Below are 23710 nucleotides of genomic sequence, written 5' to 3' on the forward strand. Positions count from 1 at the left end.
CACAAGCAATGTGACCTTCTGGAGCAGTACTAGCACTGCTCCAGTCTCTGAGGGGTCACAGTGTCCTAATGCCACTGCAGCCTGCTCCTGCCCATGCTGTTTTCTTACTCCTAACATGTGGCTGGAGTGTTCCTGTTGTTTTCTCTGTGATTAGAAGAGGGCCGTTCTTCTTTCTGACTGAGACAGGAGAGATCAGATGAGGACAGGCACTTAGGAAGAACAAGCTACCTTAAAGTGGAATATTTCTCAGTCCTTGTCTGAACTATGTCGGGTTTCTAACATTCCCGATTGAAGAACCTGATATCACCTAGGTCCACTTACTGACTTATAAGTGATTGCCATCTTCAGGTAAGCCAGGAAATTCCATTGATTCCACAAAATTTGTTGAGTATCTGCAATACTTGGAACGCCGTACTCACCTCTGCTTGTGGGGCTGCTGGGAACTCAGTGACCTACATTCACTCCCCCTCAGTGAGAGAAGGGGTCAGGTCAAATTTTGTTTCCACTTTCTATTCCCACCAATATTTTCAAGAGCCTAAGCTACAGAATATCCTCCTCCTCCTTTCGCAATGCTCTGTTTATTTGTTGCACATCTCTGTAAATGCTAGGTGAAGATAAGAATGGTCATTGCTCATGGCTAGAAATGGGCCCAGTTGTCTGCTTTCATGAGAACTTCCTGGTTTGTTATTTATTCATTTTAGGCTTTTATGCAGACTTGTTGTTTGTTGAGCACTTTCTAGGCCTCTCTTGAGAAATTAGCAGGCTTAATCACACAATATAATACCTCTGCTTCTGCCACATTGTCGCACTGTAACTATGCTTGACAATCTCCAAGTACTTCCACAGCATTGCTTCCTGTGACTTCCAACCTAAGCGGTTCCTAGGATACTGTTCTCAACTTGTTGCAAGGGGTTATTTGTGGTCCTATGCTAACTGCCTTCTTCAAAGTGATGGTTCTGAAACTTATATAAAGATACATTGCTTCATTGCTTCTTCTCTACTGTATTCTGCTAGTGGAATATAAGCAGTGACCAAATCATATTACGTTCTAGTTTTGATCCCCTTTGTGCTTCTACTTTGCCCCTTTCTGTGCATATGAGCTACAGGCATTGCCCCTCAGCTAGTTCAAAGCCTGGGCACCCTCCTGGAGCCATCTTCCTACCTCCTCATGCACTTAGAGAGCAAGTGCTATGGGCTGTGCTCCCTCAGAGGTGCCTGTGGCTGACCAGCTCCATTCTTCTAACTGTATCCTGTCTTAGGTTCCCAGCTCCTCTTATCTTAGACTTCCGTACTGCTGCCCTTCTCTATTTAGCCCTTTCTATGTAGTTTGTATGTGTTACCAACATGCTGCGGGCCCTTCACAATTGTCTTGAAAGTCAAGCTCTTTTACAATTCTAGGGTTTTCTTGACAATTTATCTTGTCTACAATATTCTGAGTTCATATTCTTTTAATTCTACTTATGATTCATAACTCTATTCTGGAGGACATTTCCCCTCACATTACAGTTCTCAATGCCCTGATACACAGTGCGGTTTACCATTTGTGCTCACAAGCTCTGTATTGGAGGAATCAAATAACTGCTTATTAAAAGTGTTTAATTTTTTTACATTTGCACTGAATATGTACATAATACCCTTTTTGTCATTATTTCTTAAATGGTAGCAAGTAGGGACAATTCTTTTCGTATTATTCCATTGCATTACGTGTTATTAATAATCCAGAGATTTAAACTCAAATGTAGGATACCATAGTTGATCTACAAATACTATCGTATTTTATACGAGAAACTTGCCCACCTTGAACTTTTACATGTTGCCTTCCAAATGGATACAGTTAAAGCTAGCCTGTGTTGTGTAACCTGTGTTGTGGTCTCCAAGCTAAAGTTACTCTTTTTCTTGATGTTTCATGCCTTGAACCTTGCATTCAGTGGCCGAACACTTTTTCTTCTGTAACAAATTAGGTGTTATGTACACCTTTTTCAACTTGTTGTGACTATTTAATTCTTGCCATTGTAAAATGAAAGAATTTCCAGGAAATGCATAAATAACAGGTATGTGTTTCAATAATATCTTACTGACACAAACAGGAAGCAGGCTAGATCTGGTCAAAGATTGAGAATTTGTTAATCTACTATTTCCTGTAGGCTCTAAAATCTAACAGACACTATTTAAGACTTTATAAATGAGGTAGAAGACAGGATTTTGCAATTAATGAACAAACAAGAAGGAATTTATTTAAAATATTTCAAATAATAAAAGGAACATTAAAGGTATTTTTCTTCTCAATATTGTATGCTTCTAAGGACTGAGACTGTTACCCTTCTAATCCAAGTTCCAAATTCCCAGTTCTTGCCACCAGGACAAGGCCAAGAATCTTGGTAGAGAAGAATATGGCTAAAGACTTCTACTTCTCAGGGGCAAATATCCCCATGGGGGTGAACTTTGATCAACAACAGAAGACAGCAATAGATAAGATAGTAACCCCTGCACGTTTACTCTTTTCTAGTCTATATTCAGATGAAAATTCTAAAGATCAACAGTCATCATTTTATTCCCACCTTGAATGTTTAGCTCCCAAAGCCTTCACCTAGAATAGGCGTACAGTATGAGCAAGATCATTGCACCATTGGTCCCCACTTCACAGTCTTATCAATTCTGTGCCAAGAGGTCTCCTAAGTAGATGACATTTTAATAATCCCCATGGGGAGTTGGAAACTATTGCTTCACCTCACAATATGAATAATTAATTTTGACCACCAGCCAGCTTCTCCCACAGGAGTCTGTTTGAGGAGCTTCAGGCCCAGTAGAAGTACATTAGCTCTTCCAAGTGATGAGGACTGTTTCACACACCCAGGCAAAGAAGCCATTATGCTTCCAGCTTACCTCAAACAACTTGCTACCTTTGCCCCTGAAGAAAAAAGAAAAAGAAAAAGAGCAAGGGAGGGAAAGACAGATGGAGACATAGAGGAAGGAAGAGAGGGAATAACAATTTGTATACGTTCGGCATTTTCCAGGAAAAAAATAGCCATAGCCTGCAAATCTTTGGATGTCATGTGCTGTGGTTGGGTAGAAGAGCCACTGGCGATACTCCGGAGGACCAGAGGGAGGACAAAAGGAGGTCTCCTGGGTTTGAAAGTTCATGTTTAACCATATCTAAGCCCACAGTGCCATTCTAAAGACAGGGTAGGTGTACTGTTTCCTTACCGCAGCTTCGGCATACAACTGTTTCCTTACCGCAGCTTCGGCATACAACCCTTTTATTTCTACGTCATCATTATTTAAGTTGCCTCAGGCATGCTTTTGCAGAATACTTCATTTAATCTCTATGAAGACGACAAAGGCTTTCAATATCAGTTCTCTCATAAAGTGGACACAGCTCAACAGTTTCTCCTTTTAACATGGCATTCAACCGGCATGCTTCCATGAGATCTGCCTGTTCAATCATACCATTTTTTTTTCACCTTGGAATTCTATGAACAGCTGGGCAATTTTCTTAGAGTCAATGCGAAAGGAAAGATTTTTCAAACCCTCCTTTTAATCTATTTTATAATATGCAAATCTCTTCCAAGAAAGCTTATTCGCACCTAGAAGTCACCAGGAAACATATTTTTCTGTAAAGATATTTTCAGACATGCTTGAATTCCACTATTTATTATTTATTTATTTGTTTGTTTGTTTGGCAGGAGATTGAACCCAAGGCCTTATGTATGAGCCTCCAGTCCTTCAAATTATTGCTAAAGACCACCAATTTCTAAGAGATTTTTACTTTCCCTGAAGAATATGTACATAAGTGGGGATTAAGTGTTCTTCTGTGCCCAGCCCCAATTCTGAGATTGTGTTTGTTTTCCCAAGAGTAAGCCACAGAGCAAATCTGGCTAACTATTATATTTTTTCCTGACTCTGAAGCCTGCTTTCTTTGTTCCTTTAAAATTTGGTCCAATTCACTCCAGTACTGAAATCCACCCGCACCTATTGATAGGGCATCATCAGTTTCTTTCTTCCTATCTCTGCCAGATGACTCTCCCACAGAAAGTCCATCATGCAACTGTGCTCTGCATTTGCATTAGTGATTCTGCGCTTCTTACTTCCCCTTTAATTGGCCCATATCCGGAGCTTCTACTCATTAGTAAATAGACATTTTGTTTTACCCTTTTCCCCATTCGCTTTAACTTTAGTCACCTGTGACATATTTTTACAGAGATAGCACTTGGCTCTTACATGGAGCTTTGGAAGGTATCACAGGACCTTCCTGGTTCAAGTTCAGCAATGTTAATTCATGAAAGTGACCATGAATAAATGTTTCAAATGGTAGTATTTTCAGATGACTGTTCATACTGAACTTTCAGTCTCCAGCTCTGATGGTAGGAATTGTCACCTATCTTAAGATCTCAAGATGAAACATCCACATAATTTTTGCTTCTCTCATTTCTGTGTCCTAGAAGTATGCAGTTCTCCATAGAGAAAAGTCTGAAATGGAAATGCTGCATAATTGTGAAAACTGTTTCTGATATTGTTTATGAAGACATCCTTTCCTCTATTTTGTGAGAGCAGACAGAGAAACAGCATAGGCTTTGACTCTGAGTTCAAAAAGAATGAGGTCTTAGGATTTTGATCCTAGTTAGCCTATGCAGTCATTGAAAAATATCATGTATAGTAAAGGTTCATATCAGCCCTGGAGAGGTTCAGAATTTTATGGTAAGATTTCCTTCCATCTTCTAGCCCAGCTGTGCTGAAGAAAACTTTCCTCATTGGTAGCTTCTCTGTTTTGAGGGTAGTGTTTAACTCACAGCTATGGAAACTGTAGCTTTCTCTGTTGACTGTAGAGTATAGGGATCAAGTGGAATTTGACAAATTATTATGTTTTTCCCCTCTCACTAACAAATCTCTAGTACACACACACAGACACACACACACAGAGACACAGAAACAATCACGTACACACACACACTTTGTAATAAACACGGCACACAAAGATTGACGGCATTGTCTCAGAAGAATGCACAAAAAAAATAAAGAATAAGAAAACAGTTTAGATTCTTTTAGACATGCATATGTTAAAATTCTAGTTAAACAAATAGTTTCTATTTAGTCCTTTCAATCCTTGATGACATAACAAGATATAATCGTATATAGATATTTATGCATAATTAAACCCTGTTTAGAAACTGGTGCTGTATGGAATATGTCCACAGTACCCAGGAAAGGTTGGTGGCTGGTAAATAACCCATTTGTTGCTTAACCATAATCATAAATCTCAAAATGTGAATGCTTTGAGGTAACATAGTCATCTGATCTATAATCTTAATTTAAAATATCCATTTCTAACTTTAATGAACTAAACAAAAGAAATTCAGAAAATCCATTTAGACATCAGATCCATGTTCACATGGGAACCACATGGCTCGGCATAGGGAATGCTGATTCTCAGAAGACTCCTGCCTACGCAGACTGTGCTTCTGAAGAAGCTAGCCGGTTCTTGGGTTCTTTATTTTATTATTTTATTTATTTACACCCTTCATCTTATTATTATTTTCCTTTCAGTTGAAAAAAAAAAGAGAAATAATTGTGATTAAGTAATTTCTTAAGAACTCTAAGACCGGGTGTATCTTATTAAATAATGTAATTTTGATTTGTCTTTTGACTTTGTCCACTTAGAATTACTAGGAAATTTAGTTTTTGACTGAAACTTGAAAGCTTCTTTCATGTTGGGTAAAAAATCTTGAGAGGAAAAATAATAACATACCAAGAACGCTTAGTCTTGTGCCAGCCATCTTATGTATATTCTATCACTTAATTCTCATAACCACAGGACATGGTACATTATTTAATATAGCTGTAGATGTCTGAGGCCATAACTTAAACAATCTATAAACCAAGGATTTGGCTCTATGCTGCCATTTCTTATTCGTTTAAGAACCCAGATCCCCCATTGTTTTCTGCATTCTAACACGAAAGGATGCTCAGAACTTTGAGAGAACAGCTAACACAATGCATTAGGTTATTGGATGTTGTCTGAGGTGGTGACGACTTTAGCAAGCGCTGACCTAAACAGCCTTGGAGCCTTCTCGTCAAAAAGGTAAGATGGCTCTGTTCAGTGGAGTGGAAGGCAGTGCATGGGTTATAAATAGTCGCAGAGTAATGTGTGCTCTAGCACCAGAAGCAACATACAGACATATGTTTGCATGTGCTTAGAAACAGGTCTGAAAGAATGCATAAAATAATGTTTGTTACTTCTGCACAGCCAGCTAAGAATGACTGGGAGGCAAGCTTCACATTTTAAATGTATATTCATCACTGCTGATTACTTATGTATTTTGTGTGCTGTTGCATGTATTACATTCACAATTAAAAATAATTGAACGGATGACTTGAATAGTTCTCAGAAATTATTCATTCTAAATAGTGACTCAGGTGATGAAGCAACTTTAATCTCACACAGCACAACTGCAGTTTTGGTTCGCTGTTCTGCTAGCAGCGCACTGACGATCTATGCATGTAGAGTGAGAGCTCAAATGTTAGCTTGTGCATCGTACTCTGCGCCTTATTAAAGGTGTCAATGGAGGGCAGCAACTGTTACTTCGGATGCAGCATGGCCAAAATAGAGCTTTCAAACCTGCTTTTGCTGTTCTTCTATGAGGTTTGCCCATATGTGCATGCGACACTATCATTTCTCAACTTGCCTAAGCAGAAACCCAAAGTGGCACCCTTGGTTTTCTCCTTCCTTTCCACATCATACCACAAACAACAGCACACCCAACCTGACCCACTTGCGAGATTTCTTGACTCATTTCTCTCTAAAGTGGCGGTTCTCAATCTTCCTAATGCTGCAGCCCTTTAATACAGTTCTTCAGGTTGTGGGGACCACCAACCATAAAAATTATTTTCACGTCTACTCATAACTGTAATTGTGCTGCTTTTTGAATTGTAATGTAAATATCTGTGTTTTCCAATGGTCTTCGTTGACCCCCATGTGAAAAGTTCTTTTGGCCCCTAAAATGGGGCCATGTCCCACAGGTTAATAACCACCCTTCAAAAGTCTTCTCCCAGTTACCTAGACTACTAGCGATTGAAGCTAATGGCATGTCCACTTTCATATTTGTAGTTTATTCCCCATTCAGCAGCCAGAGCAATTTTGTATTGCCACAGGTTAGGCTCTTTAGTGTCTCTTCTTTGTATTTAGCATGGGTTCTAGTTCTTTCTCAGCCCACAAGGATCTATGTGATAAGACTTCAGATTCTGAGCCCACACCATTTGCTCAATTGATGCTAGCCTTTCACGTCTGCTTTCTGCTTTTCATGGGTGTCAAAATCATTTGGGCCTCTGGATCCCTGCATTTGCCCTCTCTCCTGAAATCTCCTCTCTAACTGACTACATGAATGGCACCTTATCAAGGTGGAATTCAGAGAATGTGAGTCATGTAAGTTTGGTCATTGGATTTGGTACATGGTGGAGCAGTAATTCAATGCCTACCTGAATCATTTCATGTTTATCCCATGAGATTGGAGAGCAATGTCAAAATGGCTCATAATGGGCCCTGGTAATGGTTCTAAGAGTCACTTAGCAAACATTTCCATGTCAAAAAAACAAAACAAAACAAAACAAAACAAAACAAAACAGGAAAAACAAAAGCCTCAGAAGTTCCCTTTTTTGGTTCTTCTTCCTATCTTTAGTATGTATAGTTCAGGTTCTGCAGGCAAGTTGCGGCCAGCTAGAAGTAAAGAGCTCTGATAGACACATTGGGGATACCTGTCTTAGAGACATAAAGTTAAATGTTCTTCATGTTGGTAACAGTTATAATAAAACATACTCAGAAAGTTGTATAACTTACTTGGTCAGATGTCCAAAGAGGATCTTCATGGTGTCATGATTTGGTGCAGGGAGACTTTTTACCAGAGACTTTATAGTTTTGATCCTTACGTTGCTGTCTTGCTCTTCTGAAACAAAATTAAATAAAAAGATCAGAAAAGATAGAGTTTCCATAGGTATATGAGAACAAATATTTTTAAAGAAGCATAGGATATATTTTTATTAATTTCTACCCTTTTTACCTTCATACATTCTATTTTTGTCAATAAAATAAGAGCATTAACTATCATTCAACACACAGGAAGCACAATACCAGGTAACTTACATGTTTTTCAAATAGGTAGTTGTTTAAAACTGCATACCCCATAGATTGTTTCCATCATACTCTTCCTGTCAGAGAGAAGGTGGTGCATGGAAAATGAGTTTAACCCCTTCCTTTGTACAAGTGGAGATTCAGCCAGGGCCTTCCCCTGTATAAGGTAAGTATCTACTGCCCTTCAGCACTTCCTTCACATGGAATTAGGTCTCTCCCCTGCCAGTATGTTCTCTGTAACTTCCAGCACAGTGTCCTCAGAATTCCAAAGACCTCTTTGCTTGACCCCTAAGGTATGGGAAAGTAGTAGATCAGATGGACAGTGTACAATGTCCATTTTCACTTTTCTTAGCATATGATACTACCAAAAAAGGAAGGTAATGACATGTTTAGTCCAGGGGTCCCTCTTTCAACTTCCTCTGCAGCTGGGGTGGCCATGTGACCAAGTCTGGCCATTGAGAGCCAAAGTTTTGTGGGAGCTCTGAAAGGTTATGTGCTGATTCCATTTTGAGACATTTTAACCTATTCCCTTTCTGCTTCCTAGAACGTGGACAGAAGGCTGTGCTGTGAGAGAGCTGGAGAGGTGAAGCTATAAACATGGAACACGCATGAGAGGGAGTGGTTCTGTGGAGCAGCGAGACCTGGGTTTCTATGACATATGAAAACAATGCCCTGTGTGGTAAAGTCTTTGCAGAAGGGCCACTGATACTAAAGCCAAACAGTTCCTATTAAGATGTCCTCCCAAAAGCCCAATACATAATCTCTTGTTAATAGATACATGGATTTTATATAGTGGGTTAGGAAAGAGTCTGTTTAGAAACTGGCAGTTTTCTTAATAAGAGGTTACAAAAGAAACATTTTATAAGGCATTATGAGAGAACGTCCTGCTGAAGAGAGTATTTGGCTAACGTGGAGTGAAGGCAGCTTTCCTAGCAGTGCCCGCCTTGGAAGCTCTACTTTTCCCCCTTAAAACCACAAAGGTCTATAAATAATGCCTCCCACAGTCAAAGCTTTCAGAATTGCAATTCCTTTTAGAAGAGTTCCAACTGACTATGGCTTGGACCATTGCACATAAAGGAAACAAAGAAGAAAAGAAAGGAAAGGAAGAAAAGAAAGAAAGCAAGCAAGCAAGCAAGCAAGAAAGCAAGCAAGCAGTTGTCACATCTCTTGCTAGAGTGGCCCGTCTGTCATATAGTGATTGTAGGAAACAAGTCCATCACGGAGTCCCTCTTGGACATGAAATTCCATACAATGAAGTCAAGAAAGGTGGTTGGGAATTTGATTTAGTTACCTACACAAAGCTGGCTAGGCCTCTGAATGCCTTGTAGCTAAACTCTGAAGACATGACCATCACACAAATGCCTATCAATTCCTGCATCAAACTGCATTTTCCTTTGACTGTAAAGCGACTTCCATACTGGTAAATATGGATTAAGTGAACAAGAAATGAATTAGTGAATGAAAGATATGAGCATGGATTAGGATGAATGGTTCTTACTTTAAATTCTATAATAGATTCTCAGTGTCTGTGCTGGCTACTTTTGTGTCCACTTGATACAGGCTAGAGTTGTCAGAGAGGAGGAAGCCTCAGTTGAGAAAATGCCTCCATAAGATTGTCTATAAACAAGTCTGTAGAGAACTTTTAAGTTAGTGTTTGATGGGGGAGGGCCCATCCCATTGTGGGTGGTGCCATCGCTGGACTGGTGGTCCTGAGTTCTGTAAGAAAGCAGACTGAGAAAGCCATGAGGAGCAAGCCAGGGAGGAGCATCCCTCCGGGACCTCTGCCTCAGCCGTTGTCCCCAGGTTCCTGCCCTGTTTGGGTTCCTGCTCTGACTCTCTTTGATGATGAACTGTGATGTGGAAGCATAAGCCAAATAAACCCTTTCCCTTTCTGTTTGCTTGGTCATTGTGTTTCATCAGAGCAATGATAAACCCACCCAGAACATTAGCTATGTGACCATGTGCACATTTCTTATTCTCTCTGATAAGCATCTTAAAAAGTAGTTTTATGGAATAAACTGGAGTGTTCTACATACTTTGCCCAAAGACTAAGGCAATTAAGTACCTTATAAATGCTTACCTTCTACCCAAGACGTTTTTTAGGGCCACTTTGGGTTTAGCTTACCCATTTAGAGCACATTGCTACCAGCTGCTTGAAGTAACCATTAAATGCAGTTACTATATCTTTAAGTGTGTGTACGTTAGTGTCAGGATATAGACACACATGAGTATTGTTAACTGTAGGGTCCACTAGAGGGTCTCGGGTCCCCTGGAGTAGAAGTACAAGCAGTCTTGAACTGTCTGATATAATGCTGGGAGATGAACTCAGATCCTATGCAGGACTATTAACCACTGAGTCATCTCCCCTTACTTACTAATTCTGAGTCATCTCCTACTTACCAATTCTTGAGCTGCGCTGTTTTCAGCTGTGAACACGTAACTACTCTCCTAGGTGGGCATTAGTTAATACCCTAAATACTTTTGTGATGGCCTAAGAAGTTGATCTGATTGGAGAGTAGTTACATACAGGAAAGTTTACAAACTATACGGTGGTTTCTGTGTGTAAGAAACATTTAACAGTAAAAATATTTTATCAGCTTTCCTTTTTTTTTCTACTTACCCAAGGAATCAGACAATTGGATAGTTACATAGATATTTGTGGCTAAGTTATGCTCATGGAAAACAAACACAATGGACTAAGGAAGGCTGAAATATGAGTGAGAAATAACTATTTTTCCTGACAGTATATTCTGGACAAAATCTGTCTCAAGGGTTATAAGAAAGCAATGTTTCCCCATTTTAATCAATACCACATAACTCTTTTGTGGCATGTAAACAATATAAACATGTCTAAGTGGAGAAACATGTAAAAGCACAATTGGATACATTAAAATCGATAGGACACCTTTTCAGTGTGGTTTGTCGTGTTGGGATCTGGGGTCACAGTCCATAAACCTGGACCAGCCCCTGAGCTGAGTCACATGGAGCTCACGAGGACCACATCAACAGTCTTTGGTAGATTTGGGGAGCACACACACACAGAACAGGGTTTTCTGCTTTTTCTCTCTTAGCATGGAGTTTCACTTAATGAAGAAGTAGTCAAAACCTGAGAAGACTATGGTGTCACTGACTTTTCCTTTTTAACATTAAGATTGGAGAAAGTAAAGGAACATTTCCCACATGGAGAGATGAAGACCTCTTACTGAACTGTATACGAAGACGTCCAAACTCTTTTTTGGAAATAACAAATTTCATTTTTCTTCTTGCTCTGCAGTTAATTGTACTTTCACTCAGCACCACTGATTTTTAGATCTACTCTATGGTTTCAAGCATACTTTTGATTTATTTAATAAATTAAATATTATTATTTAGTCCCTCATATCCAGCTAGTCCTTTAAGTTTCTAAGCACACAAGATATTTCTGCATTCATTTGCATTATTCAACATTGCTTCTAAACAATTTTTTTTGTCAACTCCTGACTTGTTAGCCTCCAACAAAATATAGTTATAAATCAGCTTCTTTAAATACAATTCTATGCTACTTGGAGAAGTAATATCTCTTTTATGATGTGAAACAGACTTTATGATAAGAATGTGGCTTTATATTCACCCTATTAATGGTTCTTAGGGCACTTTTTTTTTTCAAAATACGGTTTACGAAAGCTACATTTGCATCTATCTGCACGAAATGTCACTACTGAAACAAATTTACAACCAAATTCTTTAAAGAAAAGAGATAAGATAAAGTTATATGATGATGGAAACAGTTTGGCACAGTGAAGAATCATGGGCCGGATGATCTCCAGTTACTTCTTCTGGTCTTGTCATCCACGGTTTTATTTTTCTAAACTTATTTATTGATGCACAGTAAATCACATTTCAAAATGTATTCTGTGGTGTTATACAGGTCCATGGAGAGAAAAGTGTTAATTTTCCCAGCACACAATGCACAGAAGTGTTATTTATCTAACTGCCTACAATTCTTAGAGGATGCTGAATGCCCATGTGTCAAAAAGAGGTCATTGTGCCTAGCTGTTCTTCTTAAGTCTGCTCTGTAGCGTTAGCTCTATGCCAGCTTGTGTTTAGAGTATGACAGTTTTCTGGTTGCCTTGTGTGCTGTGGTCACTTCAGAATGTGGTGAGCGGCTGCCCCTGTTTACAGTCATGTGCACCGCTGGGTAGCTTCTCTCCTGTTCCAGGCGACCCTACTTGTGGAACAAGTCATTTATAATACCTTTTCCAAAGACAACATTTAGTTGAGGATGAGAATTTACCCAAGCTCTAACAATTGCTCGTTTGCTATTTTGAAATAACATACATTTAGTTTAGAAAGAGACACTTCTACACACTCGCATGGATTAAGTGCTCAGAGTTATCTGCTCTCGGACAGATGTCTCTAGATTGTTATCAGTTTGGACACAGGAACGCTTACCAATCAATACTGTTTCTAAAATTATACCAAGCCACAAATTTTACTCTATTTTTATTTTTTTCCTCATGTGTTATCTTTTAGTACTTTCTTAGAAACAGAAATAAGTCACAGAATTTGATAGATCTGTAAAATCATGTAACAGGCCGTGAGCAGAGTTTGCATAAGAAGCAACACTCACTGCATCAAGAACAAGGCATCACCAGGGCCCTGAAATTGATCTGTGGTTTACAACTTTCACCGTTGTGAGATTCTGTGCTCTTTACAGAACCATCTAGAATCTAGAAAAGCGAGGTCTTATAGTGAATTAAAAGGAAAGTACATTCTCAAATGCCTGCAGATACCTGGCAGGTTTAGTTTGAAGTACCAGTAAGCTGTTTATCTCAAACTGAATCCATGTGATACAAGTAAGGCTGCTTCCTTCTTTAGTGGAGTTGCTCCTGGAACCAGATCTGGCCAACCGACTTCCACAAGCCACACAGACTTCCCTGTAGTTACTGTCTCACCTGGGAAATGTCAGGGATTTGCCCACCTTTAAAATTTATACAATGGCAGCAGCTCTCTAGAGTCAGTCAGCGTTAGAAGGAAGAATAGCCAGTGCTTTGACAAAAAGCACATGGATTCCTTAAGTGGGCAAAACTGCTCGCTGGCTGCTTCAGTTCCGTTTCTAGAGGCCATTTCTAGTCCAGATGTGGGAGAAAGTCATCCTTTAGAGCTATCCTATGCCAAACTGGCCAGGTAGCTGCACACAGTGAAAACACACCTTTTTCTTGCTTAAATATACAAGACAACATTTCTAGGGTCTAGAGATCATTTCAGGGCGCACAGAATATCACACAAGTGGAAGTCAGCATGCTATTAGAAGCATTGCTAATGAGCACCTTAACAGCATTTTTTTTTCAATCTGTTCCTTTACTCTTCTCTTCAGCAGTCACGAGTCCAAAACTGTTAAGTAAATTTATCATTTAAATTATTTATAGTGGGTTAAACATATATGCACACATACGAATGAAGAAAGCAGTACCTAGCAGGACGAACGTGCAGCCCACAGCTAATACAAATCTACTCTGTGTCTTTGTCAGTTTTTGAACTAGAGAGCCAACAAAACATAAAATATGTCCTAAAAGATGTTTAAATATAAGACATGTTATAATACTGGAGCCAGTGAAGTTCATATCTTTCTTACTCAAGGCACTTGTTGAAGTAAAAAAAAAAAAGCTTCTGAGATGTTGATTTGCTTGGCCCCAAAGAGTTTCACAAATCAATGAAATTAAATTTCAATTAGTTTATTTTGGAAGGTCTCTAGGATTGTCATGATTAACTACTTTATGTATTCTTAAATACATTCAGGGAAACTAAGAATGTTGTCTTTTCTTTTTTTCTGTAATTGTGTTTGTTTTTCTGAGACTTCTGGCATACTGACCTTAGATGGGAGGAAGTTTGGGAAACACTGGCATTTAAATCTCTAAGTAACTTAAAGAGAACTATTACTTGGAGCCACCAATTTTAGGATGATTTTCTAAAATTCAGCAACCTAAAACTGGCTCCTCACTCTCTCTCTCTCTCTCTCTCTCTCTCTCTCTCTCTCTCTCTCTGTGTGTGTGTGTGTGTGTGTGTGTGTGTATGTGTGTATGAAGGCCAGAAGACAATATCTGATGTCATTTTTAGGGTGCTCATTTTTTTCTTTGAGACAGGGTCTGGAGCTTGCCAGTGAGGCTGGGCTGGCTGGCGAGTGAACCAGAGATCTGCACCGGCCTCTACCTGCCCAACACTGGTCTTAACCTGCCTCTCCTTCCTGTGTGCTGAGCCCTGGATTCAGGCCCTTGCACTTTGCTAAGCTGGAATTTAAAGTAAACCTGCTGTCCTCATTTTGCAGCGATGCCTCTGTCTATCTGGACTGAAGAGGGGGGCGCAGTCTGACACTCCATCAGCAGGTTTTACGGGCGGAGCAGAACTTACTCCTCTCTAGAGTTTTTGTCTTCGAAGTAGTTTGGGAGTACTGTGGGGACCAAGCATATTTCTGTAGCTTACAAATGACCCTAATTCATTCTTAGGTGATAATCTGTGATGAGAAAAACAAAACAACAACAACAAAAAACCCCAGCTCACTAGTTTATTTCTTTGAAATTCAGTTCTGTGAAAATTTTCTTTAAATTATGTTTATTTATGTATATCTGGTTTTATACGTATTTTTTTAAAGTCTTAGCATTGTGAGTCATTTGAAGTGTTTCTTATTGTAAACCAGTAATAGATTCCAAATACTTAAGTAGCTGTTTATATTAATTCTTCTCTTTGTACATTTTCATGAGAGTAGAAATCCCGCTTTTCAAAGTTTGAGGTTTTTTTATACACGTTTCTTAGGTTCTGGTACTTTCTATTGGTAGACAGATTAAATTTACACGGATTTAAAATCTCACATGATAACAATAGGGTCTATCTGACTATAAGAAAACATAATCTAAGAAATACTTTCCTCTCTTTTGAGTTTAAAGATGATTTTTAAGAAAGGCATATTAAATTTTATCTCGAAAACTTGTGCTAAACAAAAGGCCCATGAAGATCAAAGAATGTTCAGTATGGTAGATTCCTTGTCGGTTTATTTGCCATGGAGCAGAGGTCAGTTCTGAATTAAACAAACAGCAAACTCCTTTAAGAAATGGGTTTTTAAAATCGTTTTATGATTCAGGTCCTTCCTCCCCTCCAAATTGGACAATTGTGAAAGAGGAAAAACAGGCAACACGTGGCAACTTTAGTCAGCATTTCTGAGCTGGGAATGATAAACACCTCTGTCTGGCCCCAGCATTTATCAGGACTGAGATATTATTACCACATAGAGTCACAGCGTGGTCGCTGTTATCATCGGAAAAAAGAGCCAGCTAATCTTAATGGTTTGTAAAGCCGTTACCTGCACTGGTCTGACATTTATCATGATCATTTTACCACATGGGCCCTACATAGCAAAGGTCTTTTATCTGGAAGGGACATCACTATGAATTATTATTTGCAGCTAGGTAGAAAATTGTATGTTGTAGATACCTTTTCTCATTATAAATCACATAGTCACATCCCACCATTTCACCCAGAAAGCTGCTGAGCCCAGGTTTTTTTGCTACAGCTTGCTTTTCTTTCCTTCTTTTCTCTCTCTCTAGTTTCTCAAAACATGAACCTCCCCCCTTTATATTAGAACCTTAAGCATGATTTTTATGGCAACATTTGTACAGTAACAATACATACAGTTGCAATTGGTACTTACAGGAATTTCTGGACCTTTGTAAAAGGACTACACAGGTGTTTTAGGTATGCAGTACTTTAATGTGACAGGTGGCAAACTGTCTGCTTATTTTAAATGCTCCTTTACTCTTGGACTTTGTTCTTGACCTTATCAATAGAATGCTTATCAGTACATCAGACAAAATTTCATATGCTCTATTTGAAATAATGTATTTATGACATTTCTTGACCTGAATCCTCTGCTTGAAAATGGGTTCTTACGGGGAGCAAAACAGTTTTATTTTGTTAGATTGGAACTTTGAAAGACTCTGGTTTAGTAGGTTAGAATGCAGCTGAAGATTCTTATAAACATTTTGTTCAAAAAGATGCTTAGATTTTTCTCAAACTACCAATGTCCTAATGAAATGCATGGACACAGAATGTGGAAGAAATTAGACATAAAAGGTCTGATGCTTTCGAACCACAGGACTAAATCAGTAAAGTAATGGCATTAATCTGACAATGGAAAACTTCAGTGCACAGCCCAACTTGTTTACCATGGGGAAAAACAAACAAATCCTCTCTTTTAAAAAGATTGAGGCAACTAATCTTCTGAAAGAGATATTTATATATTTCCTTCTTTCTCAAGTGTCCCATTAGGAATAAACAAGCCAGAAATTCTGCACTTTTATAATGAAGAGGGAGGAGACTTCTTTACCATTTTGCATTTAGGAAGAAATGTGCAAGAAGAATGTGACAATTTAAGCAAATCAAGATTGTTTCAAATGGATCACAAACGGGACTTGGTGGGATATTTTATACTAGCATGTGAAGCAAGCAGTAAATCTGAAAGCAGGATTTTCTCAATGGTCTAGTTCTGATGTGTTTTCCCATTTCTTTGTGTGTTTAAAAGAGGTTTGGATATGGTGTTTAATATTGCTATGGCTCTTTTGCAAATGGGTTCTGGAGAAATATTCACACATGAAGGAAAGCTGGTGCGCTGTACTGCTGAGAGCAGCTGGCGGGTACAAATGAACTACCCAGATTCTGAGTCTGGATCGAGCAAAAATAAACACATCACCCCAATTAAAAAAAAAAACTGTCATTTTAATTCTATTACTTTTATTTATTAGTTATTCTAAATGCTTATAGCCATCAAGAGTAAAGCCCACTCCCTTTGAAGAAGCCTAGCCTTCGTTGTTTTTAAAGGCTGAAACAATAGCAACTTAACTGGAGGGTATTATTTTGTAGGAATGTGAATCATTTTGCCTGCATTGTTACACTGGTCCCTGGTCCTGGAATCAAATAGATACCACTGCAGATTTCCTCCAGAGTAATCTGTTTCTGAGACTAGCTGAAAGATGTACTTGCTGAATTTGAGGTCCAGGAGAGGCAGCCATTTGCGAGCCAACTTGTACCTCAGTTGCTCACATGCAGCTGCCCACAATTTGGTTCAGTCTTCTAAAATTTCATGGTAAAATGGTGGCCTAAGACTCCAGCGTATTGCCTTGCAACTTAATGAAAGACAAGCAAGCAACCACCACTCTCCCCTTTATGCTCTTACACTTCAGGATGGTGCTTTTGTTTGAATTTACCACCATCTTGCTGCTGAAGTCCCCCCCACCCCCATACACCAACCTGGGAGCGTTTACAATAATTAGTGAGAAGCTTTGCCGTTCAGAATCTCCCCCCTTTCTGGGGAGCTGGGTGAATTGTTGAGTGCTAATGAAAGTCAGAGACTTGGAGCAGTGGCTGAGCCAGGCACCGCTCCGCAGACTGTGAGCTCCCCACTGTGAGGCAGTGCACACTTCCCGCTGTTATGTTTACCATAGTTTTAATGTCTGTAAAAAAAATTCCCGATGCAACCGAATTATGCCCGTGCCCTTTTGTTTATACAACCCTACCCTTCCTGGCCACTTGCTGCCCCTGTTTTAACAGATTCTGGTTGTGGCTGCCCTTGTCTATAACAAAAACTGCCTCCTCAACTTTGTGGCCATCTTACCACTTCAGTTCTTACAAGAGCCCAGCTGATTTGCAGCCTGGCTTGCAAAGGCTATACAGAAGTTCTGGAGGAACCACACACACACACACACACACACACACACACACACACACACACACAGAGGGTGCTTTCGAGACACCTGGTACAGCCATCTTCCTGTTCACTGCACTTGAATTTGATCCTAGGTAGTGCTAAAGCACTGAACTAAGTCATCTGGTGTTGGCAATTGTAGCTTAAGATTCAAATGGTTTTGGTGAAATGCTCCGTGTCTTTAAAGGATTCTCTTAAAAGCACCCCAAACTCACTGCAAACTAAATAATGTGCCCTAAGATGAAAAAAATTCAGCAGCAACTGGAATTGTCCTTGCCTTAAAAAGAGGTTATTTCAAAGATGGCCATTCCCTTATATTGTAAATTGAATTCACCAAGTGTGATGTACAGGGACATTTTTAAAATGAGGATTCCTATAACTCTTTCACTCTATTACCAATACTTAAAAGGAGGATGCAACCCTTTCCATTAGATAGGGAGGGAATGGAATTAATAGCAAAAACTGTACTCGAGAAAGTTTAACTTTAATGTATCAAACTCCAGGTGCCAGAGTTTGAGGAAAATAACCAATAATAGCCATTTTTAACATATTTGATGGGACTGATTATGCAATGTGCAACTCTAAATGGCTTATAGCACATTGTAGCATGGTTCCATCCCATTGGCTACAGTAGGGTGCAGGCAGATGGATGACAGTGACAGGGAGAGAAGTGCTTTTGCTTAGCCGTGCGTTAAGATGCCATCCAGAAGCTCTGTGCACTGCAGACACTTCATTAGGATGCCAGGATAATGGTAAACTACCACTCAGAGTGACACCCCATTTCCCGCTTACTGAGCGCTCCAACCCCGGCAGATGTCAACAATCTCGCAGAGCTGCGGAGCAGACCTAACTTTCCAGCCACTTTGACTCCAATTTTTCCCTTCTAACAGGGCCATACATTATGTGCAATATGTAATGGCAAACACCTCACCGACAGCAAAACCTGTCCAGTTCATTAGAGCTGAGTGCTGCCTCTCGTGCCCCTCCCTCTCAGGGAGGAGGGGCGGGGAGCGCGAGTGAGCATCCATCCATTTGTCATCTCATCCCCAAAATTCTCGCTGTGATCCACTTTGCTGATGAGCTCAGTGTTAACTGCACGGTGACCTCGGATTACAAACGGCTACTTTTTGATGAGGAGCGAGGTCACTGTTACTTTTAATTAGTCCCCATGCCAATAACATGGCTTTTTTAGAATTCTTTTGTTAAAATTTTAGACTCACTTTCAGTGTGGTTCTTACTTGTCTGCCAAGAAAAGACTGACTGAAGCATCTGGATGGTATTTCCTCTGCAATGTATAACTTGAGGCCATTCACACACCTTCTTTCCAGGGATCCAAGCCAAGAGGAACTTTTTTTCTATGATGTAAATCCCACTTCTATAAAGAACTAAGGTGTGTTTTAGATGAGTGAAAAAAAAAAATCTTCCAAATGGAAAAATAATAGTTTGGAAACTGCCATCCTGATTAAGTGATTGATTTACACTTTGTGATCCAAAGCATCCTCCTCGAAGTTCAGAGGGGCAAAGGCATGCCTAAAACACACCATGCTTGCCCTTGGGTCAGTCATCACTTCTAGGTAAATACACGGTGTGAAGGAGAAGCCACAACACAGGCCAGAGCAGAGGAGGATTTGAATGTGAACTTTCGGTGTGATGACTTCCGTGAGGAACTGATGCAAATGATGACTTTTGGTTTGAAATGGCATCTGGTTGGCACACCTAAACCTGTTCTTGGGGCTTGTCACCAAACTCAGTTTCTCAAAGTCAATCAGAGACTGACAGTCAGTACAGTCTTAGTCATACAGCTTAAGAATAGTTTACGGGAAGACAAGCGAGAACTGGGAAGTGCTGGGACCACCTGTGCCTCTGATGGCTTCAGTGAAGGTCTCACCTTCCGGAAAGAAGGCAGAAGCTTCCCAGCCTTCTTCAACTGTCTTATTTAGACTCAAAGACCTAGAAGTATGTTAATCAGAAAAGATTTTTACACAATCTCTTCCCAAACACTTTATGGCATTTCTTGCCATTTTTTTTATCCTGTCCCCGTTGAACTACAGAATTAGTTTTGTTGTTGTTGTTTTAGCTGGGATAATTCAGAGATACCAATTTCCAGGACGTAATCAGGACACAGTAGGAGGAAGGTGGAGAGGCTAAGCACACACCACCATAGGTATTGTCCCTCACAAATGCATCCTGTGGAAACTGGGCGGAGGAATACGTTCTTGGGATTCAAAAAAGTTCAAGCACTTCACCTTTTAGAGTGCCAGAGAAGGGCCGTTTGGTTTGAGACTTGTGAGAACTGTGATTATAAATCGAACACTGGAATCACCAAGACTAGACTAGAATTGAAGCAGAAGATTTAAAGGAAGCAAATAAGGTGCTGCCCTTTGAGATGAACCGACATGAGTCTCCAACGCATAAGAAACACAGTAGTTCCGATGAAAGGAGAGTGCCCAGAGAAGTCTGGAGGTCTCACAGTGATCACAAGACCATTTAGGCAACTCAGTATCCATTGGATTTTATGGATGCGATGCATTGAAAGCTCACAGATGTAAGAGGGGGATATAGTAAGATGAAAAGATATTGGAAAAAGCTGAGGAAGGACCAAGAGTACACTACAAATTAAATAAGGCCACATTATGGAAAATTAAGTCAATGACGTGGACCACAAACCAGAGATGTTTCCCTAGAATGTGGAAACATAAATAGTAAAAGAAAAGAGATATTGGCTATCAGAGAGCTGGCATATTCTCTTTGATTTATACGTACATAAATGCTCTGGAAAAATCATAACATTTGAAAAACTAACAGGAACCTAAGTGTAATGATCAAAGGCGAAATGAAAGAAAACTCCCGTGAATGAGAAAAACAAAAACAAAAATAGAGAAGTCTGTCAGTATTAAAGGTGATATATTCTAACAAATATAACTGAGTAGATATATTATTTAGAAATATTTTGTTAAACTTTTGAATGATGAATGTAGAGTACGTTTTTACAAACATTAGCTAAAACCAGGGCTAAATAAAGAAATTCATAGGCTTTCCCTATGACTCTTCCCACCAACTCCAACAAAACAAAACAAAATACAAGTAGAAAGAAAACAACAATACAAGTAAAAACCCAAAGCAATACCTAATGAGTTTACAGGGAAAAACTTGTGTCCCCAAATTATCTACACACTCAAAACTGTCATTTGTTTGCTAAGTCGTTAGAAGGTCATGCTCATCTATGCAAGATGGATAATAGCACATCTTTCTTGAAAGTGAACTTGAAACTTATGATGTCTGCCCGCTGAAGGATTAGAATTTGGATCTCGGGACTAGTGACAGACAGTCCAGGGAAAACTTCTTAGTTTGGATCCCAAACCCAGGAAACCCTTTGCATTACTGCTCTTTGGCTTCTGTTTTGCTCATGGTACTAGGAATACTTGGCAATGTCCTCTACACGATTGAAGGGAAGGTTCTGGAGATGGGCAGCAATCTTTCAAAACAATGACCAGTACTGTTCATTCGGAGTTTAGCAACAAGCTTTTACTGACACACTGGCCGGGAGAAATGCTGCATCTGTTTTGTTTTCTCTGGTAAAAATCAAAGCTGTAGAGAGAGCAGCAGTTTGTTGACATCTATTGCTAAGAAAAGTCACATTCTTTTCTTCTAAGGCTTTCCTCGAGGTATTGCTGGTACTGCTGACATTGTTGTGACTGTGTTCTAGAACCAAGGAGGAAGTACTTGCATCAGTCATTTTCTTCTCCTGGTTGAATATATTGGGTGGAGGGGCTTTTGTGGGGCAAGGGCAGAAGGCAGGAAGCCCAGAGGACCCTGTGTTTCCAATCTGAAGGAGCAAGGAGCGTGCACCGAGTTCTGTTATCATGTATTCTGATTTTATATTCTAATTTCTAGTTCTTCCTCAATACTATCAGTTTTTGGGACTTCTGTTGCCTACTGGACTGCACCTTTGAATAGTGGGATTTGAAACATATAAGCCATGTACACCCCACACCACTGCTCACAAGCAAAGTCGTTGGTATTGCCCTGTTTGAAAAACAACAACAAAAAAAACAAAAACAAAAACAAAAAAACAGACAGCTGCTAATTTGTACAGAAGCACAGAATCCACCACCATTTGGCCTTGACTTCGCTTCTGTTTGGAAAACATTCCTATTAAATTTCTTTATACTTGTAAAATTAAAAACGAGGTAGTTATTCAGCTAATATATGTGCCTAAACCTCGATTTACCTCAGTTTTCTGAACACCGTAGATGCGCAGTTAGTATTCATTGATTAAATTAGCCAGGTAATTAATTGATTTCATTGTTTAGTGCCTCTCACACACAAGCGGGGAATAGAGAAAAGTAGTTACCAACCAGCTCCTATGTCCACTCAGCAGAGAAACAAGGATCTAAAAGTCAAGTCTTTGACTATAGAAGTTGTTGGACAGGCAATGAATATTTGGTTACATTTTGGTCAAAATTTGATGTTAGTTTTGTGTGGGGCACAATTCTGCTGGGCTAGGGTCCCACTAGAGCTGAAATATTTAAGGGAGCCCCTGTTGGCTAACCAAAGAAATACATGCTGAGTCCTTACTTACATGGCCTTGTGGCTAAAAGTGATTTGGGACAGAAGCAACGAAAAACATAAGCTTCCATTTTTGATTAATATAAGTTCCTAAGAACTATTTTTTTTCCAAATATAGTTTAACAATTTTCTATGTTAAAGGGTATAAAAAGACTATGCCAGTTTCCAAAAAAAAAAAAATAGCTGTAAATATAAGCAATTCAGAAATACTCTCAGCAGAAAAGGACCCACAGTAATGGTGCATAAGACAATGGGATATTTTAAAGAGGGCAAAGTCATCACTGCGCTGAAATTTTGCCTTTTCTCCTAAAACCACTTTTTGACTGAATGTGAAGAAAGAAAATAGTTATTTTTTATTTTATTATTTTTATTTTTAGAAAATCCAAGCACTGCCTGTTTCTCTGCTAGACATATTCCAGGACTTCAGAAAAAAAAAAATGGTAAAGGGATGCAAATATTTTCCCTTTCCAGCAACATTTTTTTTTTTTTTTTTAGAAAAAGTAAACACTGGCTCCTCGGGGAGATTCGACGTGAAGACTGTTTATTCCATCATTTGAATAGAACGAGACCTGGCCTTTGACTTGAACCACTACCAAATTTCAGACTGTGAGGAAATTGTTCTACATTTCCTGACAAATTGAGTTAAGCAGACATTAAGTGGGCTTTAAGAAAACAAATGGCCATCTTTATCACAGGTGGACACTGATGGCTTAATGGGGCCTGGGCTGATTGTATCACTTCTAATGGCTTGCCGGGAAGCATTAGGGTTTTTGCATAAAGAACTGGCATTGCGAAGCCGGCTAACACAGACCTGTCAAGCGCTCTGTATCCCTTTGTGCACGGAAGCAGATGTTTGTATGTATACTATGAACTGGCATTAGAGCAAGCGACAGATGCCTGTCTGAATGCCAGGTCTGTGAATCTTTACAGCAGGAGCATGTTCTCAGGAGGAGCAGCCCTGCCCTCCATCATAGGTAATTCCCAGCGGGACTTGCTAAATCCCGGCTCAGTTTTCATTATTTGGCTTTCCGAGCAACTGGATGAATGTGTCTATCCTGAAAATGCAAGATGAGAGCTCTACCGAATTCTTGCAGATTTGCAAATAGCTCAGCTGTGTTTTGAACTTGGACTTTGCAGGCAGAGCTTTTGCACTGTAATCGCAACCGACTTACTCAGAGGAGCGGGTGGCATTACAGCTCTCTAATTAAAACTTACTTCAGTGTTTCTCTGCCAGGCTCCCCCCTATCCCCACCCCCGTATCTCGCTACATTCCCACCCCAGCTCTCAAGGAA

At 39.6% G+C, this 23710-nt stretch overlaps 1 protein-coding gene across 1 annotated transcript in view; it reads right to left on the bottom strand.

Moving 5' to 3' along the window:
- The window catches only part of Arhgap15 (Rho GTPase activating protein 15), a 528611-nt gene that overhangs the window by 50167 nt on the left and 454734 nt on the right, over nt 1-23710 (bottom strand). Inside the window, exon 12 of the mRNA XM_055599722.1 lies at nt 7829-7934. Coding sequence (XP_055455697.1) covers nt 7829-7934 — 106 coding nt within the window. The remainder of the gene's footprint in view (nt 1-7828; nt 7935-23710) is intronic.

The sequence above is a fragment of the Psammomys obesus genome, unplaced genomic scaffold, assembly GCF_907164565.1.
Source record: "Psammomys obesus unplaced genomic scaffold, mPsaObe1.curated_primary_1811, whole genome shotgun sequence".
NCBI classification, from domain to species: domain Eukaryota; kingdom Metazoa; phylum Chordata; class Mammalia; order Rodentia; family Muridae; genus Psammomys; species Psammomys obesus.